The 19726-nt window shown below is 41.1% G+C and overlaps 2 protein-coding genes across 2 annotated transcripts in view; one reads left to right on the forward strand and one right to left on the reverse strand.

Annotated features, from left to right (window-relative positions):
* DDX1 (DEAD-box helicase 1) overlaps nt 1-16625 on the reverse strand; it is a 44819-nt gene extending 28194 nt beyond the window's left edge. The window contains exons 1-6 of the mRNA XM_033176519.1: nt 16151-16625; nt 12889-12940; nt 12527-12590; nt 11319-11348; nt 10613-10709; nt 2014-2061 (exon numbers count right to left, since the gene is read on the reverse strand). Of these exons, the coding sequence (XP_033032410.1) occupies nt 2014-2061; nt 10613-10709; nt 11319-11348; nt 12527-12590; nt 12889-12940; nt 16151-16166 (307 nt within the window). The 5' untranslated portion in view covers nt 16167-16625. The remainder of the gene's footprint in view (nt 1-2013; nt 2062-10612; nt 10710-11318; nt 11349-12526; nt 12591-12888; nt 12941-16150) is intronic.
* Nucleotides 16506-19726, forward strand: part of NBAS (NBAS subunit of NRZ tethering complex) — a 426675-nt gene continuing 423454 nt past the window's right edge. Inside the window, exon 1 of the mRNA XM_033176517.1 lies at nt 16506-16631. The gene's annotated coding sequence lies outside the window, so the exon portion shown is untranslated. The remainder of the gene's footprint in view (nt 16632-19726) is intronic.

Genomic DNA, 19726 nt, shown 5'->3' on the forward strand with positions numbered 1-19726 from the left:
TCAGAAATTAAATTTTTCGAAGTATGAATTCTTACCCATATAGGTACTGAATTATGTAAAACTGAACTTTTAAAAAGTTATCTAGGAGCTTCCAGGATAGCTGAACACACGAGGGTTCATGAAGGGTGGCACGCCCAGGGAGGGGAGAAGCTCCAAGCCCCCTCCGGTACTTCAACCTACGCATCTCTTCATCAGTATCCTTTGTCATAGCTTTAAAAATAAACCAGTAAACATATTTCCCCAAGTTCTGTGAGCCACTCTAGCAAATTAATTGAACCTGAGGAAGGAGTTGTAGGAACCCTGATTTATAGCCAATCGGTTAGAAGCATAAGCCACAACCCGGACATCAGATATGGGGGACAGTCTTGTGTGACTGAGCCCTCAACCTGTGGGATATGATGCTATCTTCATGGAGATGGTGTCAGAATTGAATTGAATTACAGTTCTCAGCTGTAAGAAACCATAATGGGAAAGTAGAGGAAACCATGAATAAACAAACATGTGTCTGTTACTTACTCCATCAGTTCTCACTGACTGCTTGCTTGACTTGTGGGAAAAAACCCCACACATCTGCTGTCAGAAGCATGATGTGAGAATATACAGGGGAAAATGGAGTTTATTTATTTCTCTATATTCTCAGAACTGGTGTCAGAATCGGGGTTTGCTAGAACTGCCTTGGCTCACAGAAATGTGGTTTGAAAAGAAAAAGGATAAAAGGGTAGGGGATGAGGAACTTTTGGTTTCTTGGTGGCCAGAAGATCACCTATGGCATGGAGCCACAGCTGTGCTACACTCAGTTACTAATGGTAAAAGTTATCAGTGGAATTTAGAGTTGGATCCAACTCCGAGGAGCTGGTTCACTGGATGCATAAGAAAACACAAATAAGAACCCGTGAGGTGGAGCTTGCAATGAGCTGAGATTGCGCCACTGCACTCTAGCCTGGGCGACAGAGCGAGAATTCATCTCAAAAAAAAGAAAAGAAAAGAAAATGCAAGTAAGAAAAAAAAGGATACAGTCTTTTGGTTACTATTATCTGTAATAGCTAAAATGAAGTAAAAGAGTGCTGGGTCAGCCCTTGATGTGAGACCACATTCAGATTTCAGTCCATCTGAGCTTTGGTCACCAGCTTCAAAGCTGAACCCCAAGGGAAAAATGATAAAGGGCCAACAAAAAGTTCTTCTAAGACCTGTGGTCTCCAAAAAGGCAGTCAATGTGGGGAAGAGCAAAACTAAAAAAACTCTGAAATTGGAGGGGATAATGTGAAGGAACTGTTTCATTTTGTAGATCAGTATCATAAGCTTCCTGAGGAGCCTTTACTAAAATGCATTCTGAGAGTAACTCCTTTAGGAAAGTATCTTTGGTTTTAAATGCAGCAGAAGAGAAGGCATGTTTGGGTTGATGCAGGTCTCATTGCTCACTATGGAACAATCACAGACGGCTCTATGCATGATGGAGGTTATTCCCAAGCAAACAGCCAGCCTGGTGGGTTGGATAAAAGCCACTCTAAGGTCTGTTAACCCCAAGAAGGAAGACTGTCCAACTCCACCCTATAAATACTTTCTTTTATAATTTCTGCATTTTCTATTTGGGTTAGGGAAGTTTTGCCACTGCTAAATTATACATGTAGTTTTCTGTATTGAAATTCATACATATATATTTAAGTCCTAAATACATACGGAATTTATTTCTAATTATGATATGAGATAGAAGTCAATTTTATATTGCTCCAGATGGATCATCAATTGTGCCAGCACCCTTTACCTAATAAATCATCCTTTTTTCTCACTGAAATGAAATATGATTATTTTTCCTGCATATAACTTCTCATATATACTGGGATTTATTTCCATTATATTCCACTGTCTATTCCTATGTCAGTTCTATACTGTTTAATGATAGTGACTAGATTCTAATATCTGGTAAATTAAATCTTATTTACTTGGTGTTCTCATATATTATTTTTTTTAAGTTTCTGAATTACAAATGAGCTGGTGGAAAGCCTATCCACTTACCGAAAGCAGATCCTCTGTCATATGGGTTCATCTGCCATTTGTTGAGCACTAAACAAATTAAAATAAGAAAAGTTACCCCCAGATATATAAAATTTAAAATGCTTGGCCAGGTGTGGTGACTCACGCCTGCAATCTCAGCACTTTGGGAAGCTGAGGTGGGTGTTCACATGAGGTCAGGAGTTCAAGACCAGCCTGGCCAACACGGGTGAAACCTCGTCTCTACTAAAAAAATACAAAAATTATCCAGGCATGGTGGCATGTGACTGTAATCCCAGCTACTCGGGAGTCTGAGGCACGAGAATCGCTTGAACCCGGGAGACAGAGGTTGCAGTGAGCCAAGATTGTGCCACCGCACTCCAGCCTGGGTGACAGAGGGAGACTTTATCTCAAAAAAAATAATAGGGCGGAGCAAGATGGCCGAATAGGAACAGCTCCAGTCTCCAACTCCCAGCGCGAGCGACACAGAAGACCGGTGATTTCTGCATTTTCAACTGAGGTACTGGGGTCATCTCACTAGGGAGTGCCGGACAATCGGTGCTGGTCAGCTGCTGCAGCCTGACCAGCGAGAGCTGAAGCAGGGCGAGGCATCGCCTCACCTGGAAGCGCAAGAGGGAAGGGAATCCGTTTTCCTAGCCAGGGGAACTGAGACACACAACACCTGGAAAATCGGTAACTCCCACCCCAATACTGTGCTTTCAGCAATCAGGCACACCAGGAGAATATATCCCACACCTGGCCGGGAGGGTCCCACGCCCACGGAGCCTCCCTCACTGCTAACTCAGCAGTCTGCGGTGATCTATCCGCAAGGCAGCAGCGAGGCTGGGGGAGGGGCGCCTGCCATTGCTGAGGCTTAAGTAGGTAAACAAAGCCGCTGGGAAGCTCGAACTGGGTGGAGCTCACAGCAGCTCAAGGAAGCCTGCCTGTCTCTGTAGACTCCACCTCTGGGGACAGCCCACAGCTGAAGTCCAATAGGGGAAGCAGCGGGGGCCGGTGCAGACGCGAACGACTCTGTCTGACAGCTTTGGGGAGAGCCGTGGATCTCCCAACGCGGAGGTTGAGATCCGAGAACGGACAGACTGCCTGCTCAGGTGGGTCCCTGACCCCTGAGTAGCCTAGCTGGGAGACATCCCCCACTAGGGGCAGTCTGACACCCCACACCTCACAGGGTGGAGTCACCCCTGAGAGGAAACTTCCAAAGGAAGAATCAGACAGGTACACTCGCTGTTCAGCAATATTCTATCTTCGGCAACCTCTGCTGCTGATACCCAGGCAAACAGGGTCTGGAGTGGACCTCAAGCAATCTCCAACAGACCAACAGACAGTCCTTCTGACTGTCAGAAGGAAAACTATCAAACAGGAAGGACACCTATACCAAAACCCCATCAGTACGTCACCATCATCAAAGACCAGAGACAGATAAAACCACAAAGATGGGGAAGAAGCAGGGCAGAAAAGCTGGAAATTCAAAAAATAAGAGCGCATCTCCCCCTGCAAAGGAGCGCAGCCCATCGCCAGCAACGGATCAAAGCTGGTCAGAGAATGACTTTGACGAGATGAGAGAAGAAGGCTTCAGTCCATCAAACTTCTCAGAGCTAAAGGAGGAATTACGTACCCAGCGCAAAGAAACTAAAAATCTTGAAAAAAGAGTGGAAGAATTGACAGCTAGACTAATTAATGCAGAGAAGATCATAAACGAAATGACAGAGATGAAAACCATGACACGAGAAATACGTGACAAATGCACAAGCTTCAGTAACCGACTCGATCAACTGGAAGAAAGAGTATCAGCGATTGAGGATCAAATGAATGAAATGAAGCGAGAAGAGAAACCAAAAGAAAAAAGAAGAAAAAGAAATGAACAAAGCCTGCAAGAAGTATGGGATTATGTAAAAAGACCAAATCTACGTCTGATTGGGGTGCCTGAAAGTGACGGGGAAAATGGAACCAAGTTGGAAAACACTCTTCAGGATATCATCCAGGAGAACTTCCCCAACCTAGTAGGGCAGGCCAACATTCAAATTCAGGAAATACAGAGAACGCCACAAAGATACTCCTCCAGAAGAGCAACTCCAAGACACATAATTGCCAGATTCACCAAAGTTGAAATGAAGGAAAAAATCTTAAGGGCAGCCAGAGAGAAAGGTCGGGTTACCCACAAAGGGAAGCCCATCAGACTAACAGCAGATCTCTCGGCAGAAACTCTACAAGCCAGAAGAGAGTGGGGGCCAATATTCAACGTTCTTAAAGAAAAGAATTTTCAACCCAGAATTTCATATCCAGCCAAACTAAGTTTCATCAGTGAAGGAGAAATAAAATCCTTTACAGATAAGCAAATGCTTAGAGATTTTGTCACCACCAGGCCTGCCTTACAAGAGACCCTGAAGGAAGCCCTAAACATGGAAAGGAACAACCGGTACCAGCCATTGCAAAAACATGCCAAAATGTAAAGACCATCGAGGCTAGGAAGAAACTGCATCAACTAACGAGCAAAATAACCAGTTAATATCATAATGACAGGATCAAGTTCACACATAACAATATTAACCTTAAATGTAAATGGACTAAATGCTCCAATTAAAAGACACAGACTGGCAAACTGGATAAAGAGTCAAGACCCATCAGTCTGCTGTATTCAGGAGACCCATCTCACATGCAGAGACATACATAGGCTCAAAATAAAGGGATGGAGGAAGATCTACCAAGCAAATGGAGAACAAAAAAAAGCAGGGGTTGCAATCCTAGTCTCTGATAAAACAGACTTTAAACCATCAAAGATCAAAAGAGACAAAAAGGCCATTACATAATGGTAAAGGGATCAATTCAACAGGAAGAGCTAACTCTCCTAAATATATATGCACCCAATACAAGAGCACCCAGATTCATAAAGCAAGTCCTTAGAGACCTACAAAGAGACTTAGACTCCCATACAATAATAATGGGAGACTTCAACACTCCACTGTCAACATTAGACAGATCAACGAGACAGAAAGTTAACAAGGATATCCAGGAATTGAACTCATCTCTGCACCAAGCGGACCTAATAGACATCTATAGAACTCTCCAAATCAACAGAATATACATTCTTCTCAGCACCACATCGCACTTATTCCAAAATTGACCACATAATTGGAAGTAAAGCACTCCTCAGCAAATGTACAAGAACTGAAATTATAACAAACTGTCTCTCAGACCACAGTGCAATCAAACTAGAACTCAGGACTAAGAAACTCAATCAAAACCGCTCAACTACATGGAAACTGAACAACCTGCTCCTGAATGACTACTGGGTACATAACGAAATGAAAGCAGAAATAAAGATGTTCTTTGAAACCAATGAGAACAAAGATACAACATACCAGAATCTCTGGGACACATTTAAAGCAGTGTGTAGAGGGAAATTTATAGCACTAAATGCCCACAAGAGAAAGCTGGAAAGATCTAAAATTGACACTCTAACATCACAATTAAAAGAACTAGAGAGGCAAGAGCAAACACATTCAAAAGCTAGCAGAAGGCAAGAAATAACTAAGATCAGAGCAGAACTGAAGGAGATAGAGACACAAAAAACCCTCCAAAAAATCAATGAATCCAGGAGTTGGTTTTTTGAAAAGATCAACAAAATTGACAGACCGCTAGCAAGACTAATAAAGAAGAAAAGAGAGAGGAATCAAATAGACGCAATAAAAAATGATAAAGGGGATATCACCACTGACCCCACAGAAATACAAACAACCATCAGAGAATACTATAAATGCCTCTATGCAAATCAACTAGAAAATCTAGAAGAAATGGATAATTTCCTGGACACTTACACTCTCCCAAGACTAAACCAGGAAGAAGTTGAATCCCTGAATAGACCAATAGCAGGCTCTGAAATTGAGGCAACAATTAATAGCCTACCCACCAAAAAAAGTCCAGGACCAGATGGATTCACAGCTGAATTCTACCAGAGGTACAAGGAGGAGCTGGTACCATTCCTTCTGAAACTATTCCAATCAATAGAAAAAGAGGGAATCCTCCCTAACTCATTTTATGAGGCCAACATCATCCTGATACCAAAGCCTGGCAGAGACACAACAAAAAAAGAGAATTTTAGACCAATATCCCTGATGAACATCGATGCAAAAATTCTCAATAAAATACTGGCAAACCGGATTCAGCAGCACATCAAAAAGCTTATCCACCATGATCAAGTGGGCTTCATCCCTGGGATGCAAGGCTGGTTCAACATTCGCAAATCAATAAACGTAATCCAGCATATAAACAGAACCAAAGACAAGAACCACATGATTATCTCAATAGATGCAGAAAAGGCTTTTGACAAAATTCAACAGCCCTTTATGCTAAAAACGCTCAATAAATTCGGTATTGATGGAACGTACCTCAAAATAATAAGAGCTATTTATGACAAACCCACAGCTAATATCATACTGAATGGGCAAAAACTGGAAAAATTCCCTTTGAAAACTGGCACAAGACAGGGATGCCCTCTCTCACCACTCCTATTCAACATAGTGTTGGAAGTTCTGGCTAGGGCAATCAGGCAAGAGAAAGAAATCAAGGGTATCCAGTTAGGAAAAGAAGAAGTCAAATTGTCCCTGTTTGCAGATGACATGATTGTATATTTAGAAAACCCCATTGTCTCAGCCCAAAATCTCCTTAAGCTGATAAGCAACTTCAGCAAAGTCTCAGGATACAAAATTAATGTGCAAAAATCACAAGCATTCTTATACACCAGTAACAGACAAGCAGAGAGCCAAATCAGGAATGAACTTCCATTCACAATTGCTTCAAAGAGAATAAAATACCTAGGAATCCAGCTTACAAGAGATGTAAAGGACCTCTTCAAGGAGAACTACAAACCACTGCTCAGTGAAATAAAAGAGGACACAAACAAATGGAAGAACATACCATGCTCATGGATAGGAAGAATCAATATCGTGAAAATGGCCATACTGCCCAAGGTTATTTATAGATTCAATGCCATCCCCATCAAGCTACCAATGACTTTCTTCACAGAATTGGAAAAAACTGCTTTAAAGTTCATATGGAACCAAAAAGAGCCCGCATTGCCAAGACAATCCTAAGTCAAAAGGACAAAGCTGGAGGCGTCACGCTACCTGACTTCAAACTATACTACAAGGCTACAGTAACCAAAACAGCATGGTACTGGTACAACAACAGAGCTATAGACCAATGGAACAGAACAGAGTCCTCAGAAATAATACCACACATCTACAGCCATCTGATCTTTGACAAACCTGAGAGAAACAAGAAATGGGGAAAGGATTCCCTATTTAATAAATGGTGCTGGGAAAATTGGCTAGCCATAAGTAGAAAGCTGAAACTGGATCCTTTCCTTACCCCTTATACGAAGATTAATTCAAGATGGATTAGAGACTTAAATGTTAGACCTAATACCATAAAAACCCTAGAAGAAAATCTAGGTAGTACCATTCAGGACATAGGCATGGGCAAGGACTTCATGTCTAAAACACCAAAAGCAACGGCAGCAAAAGCCAAAATTGACAAATGGGATCTCATTAAACTAAAGAGCTTTTGCACAGCAAAAGAAACTACCATCAGAGTGAACAGGCAACCTACAGAATGGGAGAACATTTTTGCAATCTACTCATCTGACAAAGGGCTAATATCCAGAATCTACAAAGAACTCAAACAAATATACAAGAAAAAAACAAACAACCCCATCAAAAAGTGGGCAAAGGATATGAACAGACATTTCTCAAAAGAAGACATCCATACAGCCAACAGTCACATGAAAAAATGCTCATCATCACTCGCCATCAGAGAAATGCAAATCAAAACCACAATGAGATACCATCTCACACCAGTCAGAATAGCAATCATTAAGAAGTCAGGAAACAACAGGTGTTGGAGAGGATGTGGAGAAATAGGAACACTTTTACACTGTTGGTGGGATTGTAAACTAGTTCAACCATTATGGAAAACAGTATGGCGATTCCTCAAGGATCTAGAACTAGATGTACCATATGACCCAGCCATCCCACTACTGGGTATATACCCAAAGGATTATAAATTACTCTACTACAAAGACACATGCACACGTATGTTTATTGCGGCACTATTTACAATAGCAAAGACTTGGAATCAACCCAAATGTCCATCTCTGACAGACTGGATTAAGAAAATGTGGCATATATACACCATGGAATACTATGCAGCCATCAAAAAGGATGAGTTTGCGTCCTTTGTAGGGACATGGATGCAGCTGGAAACCATCATTCTTAGCAAACTATCACAAGAAGAGAAACCAAACACCGCATGTTCTCACTCATAGGTGGGAACTGAACAATGAGATCACTTGGACTGGGAAGGGGAACATCACACACTGGGGCCTATCATGGGGAGGGGGGAGGAGGGAGGGATTGCATTGGGGAGTTATACATGATATAAATGATGAATTGATGGGTGCTGACGAGTTGATGGGTGCAGCACACCAACATGGCATAAGTATACATATGTAACAAACCTGCACGTTATGCACATGTACCCTAGAACTTAAAGTATAATTAAAAAAAAAAAAAAGAATAATAAACTTTATTAGTAGATTCATTCTTATAGTAATATTTGTATGATAATTCTGAAATTATTTCATGTTTACTGCAAGGCAAAACAAATAAATATATTAATATATAATAAATGTATTAATATAATTAAGGAACAAAGATAATATGAGAGAAAAGTGATACAAATATAAATAAAAGAAAGGAAAAAATAATAATAATAATAAATAAATAAAATGCTCATCAAAAAAAAGCAAGTATTTTATATACCTTAATTCCTCTAGATTCAATATGGTTTTATATATTTAGAACACACAAGTAAAACCTATTTTTATTAAAAGCAAAAACGCAATTGAAAAATCAGACATGTTGAAGATAATCATCACTGGTCTATTCGGACCTAAAACCTTCTCTCCTCACTTGCTTGCTTCAGTGTGCTCCGTATCGGATGATACTGATCTCTGTCCTTACTCCTAGGTCACTACTAAAATGAAGTTTAGGTAACTAAACAAGTTGACTTCAATTACAAAGGAAATAACTGATCAACATTTCAGAATCTAATTATCTTGTAACTATCAAAAGAAAAGCAAGTCGTTTATCTTAATTCAATACCACATTCAAAAGAAACATATTTTTTTCATCCTCCCTTTTATAGGATTGGCATTTTCCTTTTCTGACACATCTTAATAGTCTGTTAAGATGTATGTATACATACAAACTAAGAATTGTACTAAAGAGAGCCCTACATGCTTTCTAACCCAACTTTCCATTCGGGGTAGAAATCCTTCCTAAATTATTTCTGGTCAAAAGATATCCATCATCAGCTTAAACACTTTGAACATTGGAGAAATAACTTTGAGGTTCTCCCTTACATTGTGGCTCAATGTAGCTATTAGGAAGTACTTTAAGTTAAACAGACATCTTCATCTAAACTATTTCTAATTGATCCTGGTCCTACTTTCTAGAATAATTATTTTCTCTCTAGTTCTCTTCAATAATGTAACAATTATCCCATCTCCATTTTTACTTCTTCTCCATGTTTAATTTTCTACTTTCTTTATTCCTCACAGGATGTGACTTTTAGAACCATTATCACTATGGTTATTCTTCTTTAGGAGTGTTTTGTTTTACCACCATTTCTCATAAAGGACGGCACAGTTGTTACAAGTTCTGAAACTATTTTAGAATAGGCCAATAGTGTAAACAGTTACATCAATTATCTATCTCATAATTAATTTACAGGAGTTCATAGACTCTCCGTTATACATCTTATGTATAACATTACTCTCAAACAACTGAAAAGAATATGTTACTATGCCAGGTTCACTGGTCTTCAACTTGCTATTTTTTAACAATCCTGTTTTGTATAATGAAACAAGAGTGACTTAAAATATGGAATAAATATGATTAAAATATAACAAAACAAAAGATCAATTAAGATAGAACGAAATTTAGAAACCATTCAACAGAAGCAACACCATTTCAAGATAAAGAAACTGCGGTAAGATTGTTTATGGTAGAGACAGTATCAGAAACCTAATAAAAAGACCAATTTCCATGTAGATAGGATTGCACATAAGAAACAACTTTAAAATTTATATTTTACCTTCCTAGGTGATTCCCTTCTTATCTTAGAGGAAAAAAATGCCTCTATTCCCTCTAAGGCAATACTTCCCACCAGCATGGGATTTTACTTCAAAAATTATTTGTAAAATCCTTCCTTAATATTTTTTGTAATATGTACCTATTTTCCTTTACTATTAAGCATAGAAAGTTATAAGGTTAAAAAAAAAACTAAAATATCGAAATGCAGTCTCCAAAATGCCAGTGTTTTCTCAAAGGGAACACTGTTAGTATTTCAGGAGAGACAGCTTTGCAGTGTTTAGGCTCTCAATGACATTTAGCATCTCTGGTTTCCAGGGTTCCAGATCCCAATGCCACCCCTCAGACATTGACAATAGTTTAAAACTGCATACCCAAATCTCACATTCCTAACTGCCACTGATGAGAATCGATGATTTATAGAAAAGGAAATATCAATTTGTAAAAATTACCTGAAGCACCAGTTTTAATTGTTGTTTTTCCTTTTTTCCCTTCCTGTTGGTCTTTCAGAGTTTCATAAACTATCTGGATAACTGGAATACTAAAAGCCTATCAAAGAAACAAAAGGTCTCTATATTAGTATTCAGATACTAACAACAGTTTAATAACCCACATAAATGACAAAAGTTATGCACACACATCAAATAAGTATACATATTCCAGATTGGTACTACAATTTCATTTGCCCAAAAAAAAATACCAGTCAGACAACAGAGTGGACTGAATGAAGGAAATAGGATGCAGCTAACAGCACTAAATGATAAAACAATGGAGAACAGTAGAATGAACCTACACTAAAGAGGAAAAATATCATCCAGTCCAACAAATTATTTCTCTAGTCTAGGCCAATAGGAGATCAACTTCTGTATGTAACCTTCATATTTTAGGAGTCATCATATTAAAATTCAGAAGTGAGTATAAACACTAAAGCTACTGTAACTCCCTAACACCCATTTAAAACTATGTTCTTAAGGTCATACTTTTTTGTAGCTCTTCATCATTAGCTGGCAACAAAAATATCATTTTCAGTGGCAAGTAATTAATTCCTTACCTTTTGGAGGTTGCTATTTTATTAAATACTTCAAAGTAAAAACTACTATTCAAAGCTACTTTAAAATTCAACTTTTAGAGGGTAAGTAAATACAATTTATTACTTACACCAGTTTTGCCACTTCCTGTTTCTGCAGCCTGAATGAGGGGAAAAAAGTTGATTTTACAGATTAAGTTGTCTATTAAAGAGATCAAATTAACACCATAATATGTAGAAATCTTTAACATTTGACCGGCTACCTTTATTTTCACAGTGCCTCCGGATTATCCAGGCTTCCTCTGTCAACTCCGACTACAGCCCATTTTGTTACCTTTCCCATACCTTTAAGAATCTTCTCTTCCCTTTCCTTTCCCATTGCTATCATTCAAATGGAAGCTCTCACCATTCTAATCTAGATTATTATAAACGTATCCAAACAACATCTAATCCCAGAACTATACTACAATCTGCTACTCAAATTAGTCTTCATGGAAGACTAATACTCAAATTCTTTAACAGGACACTTGAGAAAGAGCCCAAATAATCTGACCCATTATCTCTCTACCATTTTATTTCAAGTTTATCCCCACTCAGACACATATTTTATGCTACCATCCAACTGAAGTATTCCAGGGTCATATCGTACATTCTACCATTCGCTGTTTTGTTGATATTCTTTCTACCTAAAAAGCATTTCCCTTTTATCTTGCCTTGTCAAAAATCTGGCCCGTGCTTATAACTCCAGCACTTTGGAAGGCCAAGACAGGAGGATCGCTTGAGGCTGGGAGTTGGAGAACAGACTGGGCAACATAGTGAGACCCTGTCTCTACAAAAAATACAACAAATTAGCTGGATGTGGTGGTGCGTACCTGTAGTCCCACCTAACTGGGAGGCCAAAATAGGAAGATTGCTTGAACCCAGGAGTTTGAGGCTGCAGTGAACTATAAACACACCATTGCACTCCAGCTTGGGCAACAGAGCTTGGCCTTTTTTAAAAAAATAAATAAATAAAAGAAATCTACTTCCTCTAAGCAGTCCCTCTGATCCCTAAAGCAAAAGGATAACTGGAGTCCCACACAAATTCCGCACTACTCTGCATCTCTTGTGAAGGAGCCACATTCTCTCTGATACGAGATTCACTCTTACACATGTCTTTTTGCCCTAGTTGGTTTAAGCTTCTCAAGGGTAAATATTTATCTGTTTGAAGCTTTTACCTAATGCTATGAATACAGTATATGTATCATAAATGTTTGTGAATAAAGTTAAAGTATCATTTTTAAGCCTATGCAATTCTTAGAGCATGTCCCCAGCTCCCAATCACCAAATTTAAACTTACCATAAGTACATCACCTCCTCCTAGTATCAATGGGATAGATTCAGCCTGGATATCAGTTGGGAGGCTAAAGAATCATATTTGAAGAATTTTAGTTATTGGAAAAAAAAAATCACCTAAGCAAATTAAGTTATGTTAAACTTTAAGCCTAAAAGAAAATTTTACATGGTAAATATGATCCATCCTATTCCACTAGAAATACGTCAAGGTTGAAAAAAGGAAACTTTCCATAATTTAGAAAATCACACACAAAAAACTGATTTTCACTTATCCAACTAGACACAAAAATATTGGATAAAATCACTAACAACTGTTTAAATTATAAAACATCCTCTCCCAGGTACATTTAAGCTTTATGTACTTACAGCCAATCCATCTCTTCCACAGCTTGTGCAATCTCAGGCATAACACCCATCTCTGAAAGTAAACATTGATTTTAAAAATCACATATACTGAAGTGAAATCACAAATTGCAGTGCTCTCAAAATTACTATTCAAAAACGGTAAAGATTTTGAAGGATAGCTCAGTTACATCAAATCTACTGAGCGCGGCACTGTCGAAAGAGCACAAGTTCTGGAGAAAGACTTGAGTTCAAATCTAAGTTCTCACTTATTAGCAAGTGACCTTAGGCAAGGCTATAAACCTGTTTTCTCCACACAAAACGGGGCTGATATTGCCTACCTTGGAGGGCTATATGAAGACCAGAGATAATAATGTAATGCAACTGGAGCATGGTTGTCACCTAATAAACTGTAGCCACTATAGTGCTTGTTTACCTCTTATGACTCGTGAAAAGTCTGCCAAGCATAGACAGGGTTGTTGCATTTAGAGATAACTTAGAGATAATGTGTGCATTTAGAGATAACCTCTTTACATTAGATATTATGTACCTTGGCTACTCCAGGACCATGTGAATACCTTCAGCAATGAGAGAAAAATGAATAGGCAAGTGAAGAGCACCCACATTTATTGGCAGCCACAATCAAAACTCTGATTACCTGAAGAGGGAGGGGCCAGTGGTGAAAACATGGGCATCTGGAAATAGCAGCTGAAGAACTGCTCTGTTCTTAACTGTATACATCTTTCAATAATTCTACTTCAAGACCCATCCTAAATGAATACAGATGAGTTGTTCCTAACTGGATTTTGCCATTTTATCATTTCTCATATGAACTCTAGAGGGTAATTAACATATGGAGTAGTTGGATTACTTAAACTTTCCTTCCAAATGAGAAGTGACTTTTAAGTATGTATTTATAAAATATAGCTTTGATTATAAAAATACGTATTCCTATAAAAAAATAGCCAAATATTCACAAGCCCCAGAAATACCAATTTTGAAATTCTGTATTTCTTGCCATTATGAAAAGGTGTAAAGCAAATGTACAGACTGAAAATATTATTCATAAAATTATGTAGCTTTTTCCTTGCATCAGACGAGAAGAATCACAATTTTCAAAAAAGAAGGCTCTCCTAACTCTTTTTTTTTTTTTGAGACAGAGTCTCGTTCTGTCACCCAGGCTCGAGTGCAGTGGCACGATCTCGGCTCACTGCAAACTCCGTCTTCCAGATTCAAGCAATTCTCCTGCCTCAGCCTCCCGAGTAACTGGGGCTACAGGCACATGTCACCACACCCGGCTAATTTTTTTTCGTATTTTTAGTAGAGACAGGGTTTTACCATGTTAGCCAGGATGGCCTCAATCTCCTGACCTCATGATCTGCACACTTTGGCCTCCCAAAGTGCTGGGATTACAGGCATGAGCCACTGTGCCTGGCAACTCTCCTAACTTAATCTCCTCAGGAAAAAAAAAAAAATCCACAGATAAACTAATGAAGATCTAAAGTTGAATATCCAGGCAGACCTTCCTAAGAATTAACCTGTATTACAGTCTATGTTCTCTCTCCTAAAATGCAAACTGCTTGAAACAAAGGAGTGGTGTGTTCTTACTGCATACGGAATACTGCAAGCTGAAGCTGTTTGCAAAATTGTTTTACAAGAAACAACATATCACTTTCAGTAAATTCCAGACAACCTGTTGTACCATTCTGATCATGTTCCCTGCAAGTTTTTTTTGAAACCAGACCTTAAGTATAATACTTTTAACAGTTAAGGAAAAATTAGAAACATTTATGAAATTCCAGTTTTGTCTTTATTTCATATCACAGATTCTTTTTCCAGTCCTTTACCTCTAACTTTCATGAAATTTGTGTATGACTCCCAAAGATGTGTACCTATAAAATGACTACCTAGAACTATCCTACAGACCTTGGCTCTAAAATCTTGTTTTAGGAAAATGTTGGGAAACAAAAAATAGCAACAACTCTGAGCAGATTTCCAACTGAATCCTATTAGAAGATGTAACTGAAACAGTCAGAAATCTTGCATGACTGTTGCACTTTGGGAGGCCAAGGTGGGCGGATCACCTGAGGTCAGGAGTTTGAGAACAGCCTGGCCAACATGGTGAAATCCTGTCTCTACTAATAATACAAAAATGAGCAGGGCATGGTGGTAGGTGCCTGTAATCCCAGCTACTCAGGAGGCAGGAGAATTGCTTGAACCTGGGAGATGGAGATGGCAGTGAGCCAAGATCACAACATTGCACTCCAGCTGGGGCGACAGAGTGAGCCTATGTCCCCCACCTCCCACCCCCTGCCCCCCGCCAAGAAAAAAAGAAAAAGAAAAAGAAAAAAAAATCTTACATGACTGAAGATTCGGAATTCCTAATATTCTTACAGAAGAAAACTAAAAAATATAAAATACTACAACACCTGAAGTCATCTTAAAAAGTTAAGACCATTAAAGGACATCAGGCCTAACGTGATACATTTACAGAGCAATAAACGTTACATAAGTGCTACATAAATGCATCACGTTTAGCACATTTAAGGCTGATTACAGCTTCCTAAAACTCGATCCCTAATAGGAGGATAATTAAGGGGGGAAAATATCAACTGTAGGTTTCGATAAGCCACATCAAATCATGTTTGGAATAAAGGACAGTATCAGGCGGCAAATAAATGTAAATTTTCCAAACTTACGTTGGGCTGCTGCGTACGTTAATCAAAATGCTTTCCCTTTGGCTTCAACACTGAACATTAATGTTGATATAATAGCGTTTAACAAATAAATATCAGGTTTATGCCTGGGACGTTTTGGAAGGGCCTGAAAAAACTGGACAGAGGCAGGATCGTCATTTTCCCCAATCACTCCACCCCACGCGGTCTCGCTTCTCTGCCTGGCCAAGCCCAGATGAGCCGCGGGCAGAAAAGGGTTCCCAAAGGGTCACTGCCACGTTAAGAGGCAGGAGGTGCAGACGTCTGGGAACCGCCAGAGCAACGCCGCCGCCTGGATTTTGCAGCTGAAGGTGCACCGGCAGGAAAGCCAAGTGGAGATTGGCAGAAGGGAAAGGGCACGGGGTGGGGGGGACGTCCTGGCCCGCTCCTGAAAAGAACTGTCCTCCGAACCCGAGCCACGGCCGCCCCCGATCCCGCAACGCGGGTCCATCAGGGGCTACAGCGGACAGCGCCCTTCGGTTTCCCTGATCCCTTTAGCTCCCCGCGGGCCGCCCCAGGGCCGAGGCATGCAACTAGCCGCCCCACCACCCCTAGAGCTTCCACAAACGCACCGGAGAAGGCCGCCATCTTCACCCCGTCCTCCGCGGCTTCGCCCGCTCGATCCCTCCCTCCCGACTGACACAGCGCGGCAGTGGCGCCGCGCGCTTCCGGCCCCCCGGCCTTTGGCGTTCGGAGTCCGGGCAGGGCCTCAGCCCCGGGAGAACGGTTCCGATGGAAGGAAAGGCCCTCACCGGCCCCGCCTTATGCACCTGTCGCTGAGCGGACCGCTGGGATCCAGGGCCTCGGGACGCCGCCTTCGTCCTGGGCGCCATGTGTTTGGAGCACACCATGCGGTATCAGGGTCACTGCCACAGAGAAGGAAGCAGACGTTTGGTAATTAGGGTCATCCAGTGGGCTCAGGCTGACACCACACCGTGTCGTCCCCACTCAGTCCCCCAACTTTACAAAGATGAGCAGGGCCTTGGTGTGTGAATGACCTGGAGAGAGGGACTGGATTCATTGCTCCGAACACTAGTGGGTGCCTGGCAACCAGTAGGTATTTGTTTTATGTTTTTTGTTTTTTTACTGAAATAAGTAATGATTTAGGTCTCCCTTCACCCATGTTTGACGTCGCTTTTATAATTTCGGGTTTGACTTCCATGCAATTTTCACTCCTTTCTCTTTGCAAAGAGATGGGGAAAGTAAATGAGGAATCCTCCCAACCAGACACTCTGTCAGGAAGGTATTAGAATCTTTAGATGAGGACTCGAAGATTCAGGAAAGTTAAGTCACTTATCTAAAGACACACATCTACCGAATGGCAGTGTGGGATTTGAGCCACATCTGCCCAACGCGAGGGCGAGTGCTGTACTATCTGTAGCCTGCCCTAGAATATCTTAGAGAAAAGTGGAACCCTCAGGCAAGATAGAATAGGGTTGCAGCGGCTGGGCGCGGTGGCTCACACCTGTAATCCCAACACTTTGGGAGGCCGAGGCAGGCGGATCACGAAGTCAGGAGGTCGAGACCATCCTAGCTAACATGGTGAAACCCCTTCTCTACTGAAAATTAAAAAAAATTAAAAATAAAAATAATAAAAAAGGGTTGCAACTACTCGGGAGGGTGAGGCATGAGAATCATTTGAACCTGGGAGGCGAAAGCTGCAGTGAGCTGAGATCGCGCCACTGCACTCCAGTCTGGGCGACAGAGGGAGAGTCTGTCTAAAATTAAAAAAAAAAAAAAAAAAAAGATGGTTGGGCGCGATGTCTCACTCCTGTAATCCCACACTTTGGGAGGCAGAGGCGGGTGGATCACGAGGTCAGGAGATCGAGACCATCCTGGCTAACATGGTGAAACCCCCTCTCTACTAAAAATACAAAAGAATTAGCGGGGCGTGGTGGCGGGCGCCTGTAGTCCCAGCTACTGGGGAGTCTGAGAATGGCGTGAACCCCGGAGGCGGAGCTTGCAGTGAGCCGAGATCGAGCCACTGCACTCCAGCCTGGGCGACAGAGCGAGACTCCGTCTCAAAAAAAAAAAAAAAAAAGATAGAATGGGGTTAGAAGTACAGAATTGGGAACCATATTCTGAGTTTGGATTCTAGCTCAACACTTGCTTGCTGTGTAACCTTGAACAAGTCATGAAGCTTCTTTGGGCTTCAGTTTACTCATGTAACAGGATTCATCTGAGGTTCCAAAGGTCCAGGACAATACACTCAGCCCTGCAGCTTCACACTTCCAGGGGGCACTATTCACATTATATTCTCTATTCTTGTTATATTTTATCTAAATAATACCCTGAGAGTTATGCAATGTAGCAATTTTGAGTGGATACCAAGTACCCCCACATTCCAAGGAGAGATACAAGACCCATATTATGTAGGACTTGCCAAAGGGAAATCTGAAATCTAATTTTTGTGCCTTTAGTCAATACCCACCTTTAAAGTATGAAAAATTGGCTAGGCATGATGGTTCATGTCTATAATCCAACACCTTGGGACACCGAGGCAAGAGGATCACTTGAGCCCAGGAGTTCAAGACCAGCCTGGGCAACATAATGAGACCCCCATCTCTACCAAAAAAAAAAAAAATTAAAAATTAGCTGGGCATGGTGTACACCTGTAGTCTCAGCTACTTGGGAGGCTAAGGTGGGAGGATCTCTTGAGCCTAGGAGGTGGAGGCTGCAGTGAGCCATGATGGTGCCACTGCACTGCAGCCTGGGTGGCAGAGCAAGACCCTGTCTCAAGGAAGAAATAAAGTATGAAAAAATTAAAGATGCAAATTAAAAGATTTCTGTGAAAAGAACACGTTTTCAGGAAACTACTCTGAGAACTTTTGATCTGAGAGTTTGGGAAGCATCAGGACCGCTCTGAGAAGCTGTCCCTAGGAGGACCTGAGGTGGCAGTGCAGAAAAAGAGACAGAAGAGAGAAGCCTGCTGCAGGAGCTAACTGTGTTTCCGGCGACTGTGGGAGAATTCTGTGATTTTTTTTTCCCAAGGGATAAATAGATCTGTGGAGAGTGGACTGAAAGTTTTCTTCAAAGGGAATGTGCCCAAGAGACTGCCTGGAGGAGCTAAATGATTCAGCACACAGACCCCCAAAGAACACAGTGGTATCCTTACCTTCCAAACTGGAGAAGAGATATTCCTTGTCTTATGGGAGTGGCATGTGGAGGATGCCAGCAGGAAGAATCTCCAAGATACCACAAAACGTTCCCTCTGAGAGATACAGTCTTGAGCATGTCTAAACCAGAGAGCACCAGAATCAGATCACCATAGTCCCAGCCAGATAAAGCTGTGTACCCACCCCCTACCCCATCCCCTAGACTTTATGCTTCCCAGGAGTCAGAAACAACAGCTAATGGGAGAGGCGAGTGCAGAAAAGAGACTGACCCCACCCTCCCATCCCACTGCAGACTTCTGGCATGGAATAGGACAAGCAGGAGAGGAGCAAGCCATAATGTTGGTTGAAGTTGTGAATTTGGATCATGATACTGGACATAATAGTTTACAGAAACGAAGGTATAATTAGATGAAAGTAACCAGACAACTTTTCATTGTCTCAGAAAAGCTCTGGGAGATGCCAGAGACTTCGTCGAGGTCAGGGGAAGAAATAACCCATAGAGATGATTTCAAGATAACGGATAATGTTTTCTGTTTGTGCTCACTTAATATACTGCTTTAATAATTATAGATATGTGTCTGTGTGTGTTGCAATGCCCTCAGTAATGCAAACTGGGATATGTGAATTGGGGTATGTGATTGACTCCTCTCCTTAGCAGGTAGAATAACACCAGGCAGAGAAACAGTACCCAGGTCCTTCACTAAACCAAAAGATAGAGGATGGGTGTCTTTCAGTCCGGTATTTTGCTAGTCTAGTCTCCCCAAGAATAGGTTGATTAAATGGTTGCCTACTAACTGAGAGATTCCTGGGAACCCTAGCCTGGTCCCAGAAAGCCAGACAGACACCACCAGGTGGCACCAAACTGTAGCCAAACCGAGAAGTGATTGGACTGGACCCTAAAAACTCCCAGTCTGGACTTTTGTTCATTTGTCTCCATTTATACAAATGGACGTGAGACATTTAAGGGGGTTGATGGAAGTCTTCAACAATTGGATTGTGGTGCTGGTTGCACAGCTCTGTAAATCATTGAAT

This window comes from Trachypithecus francoisi, unplaced genomic scaffold, assembly GCF_009764315.1.
Source record: "Trachypithecus francoisi isolate TF-2019V2 unplaced genomic scaffold, Tfra_2.0 Lachesis_group17, whole genome shotgun sequence".
NCBI classification, from domain to species: Eukaryota; Metazoa; Chordata; class Mammalia; order Primates; family Cercopithecidae; genus Trachypithecus; species Trachypithecus francoisi.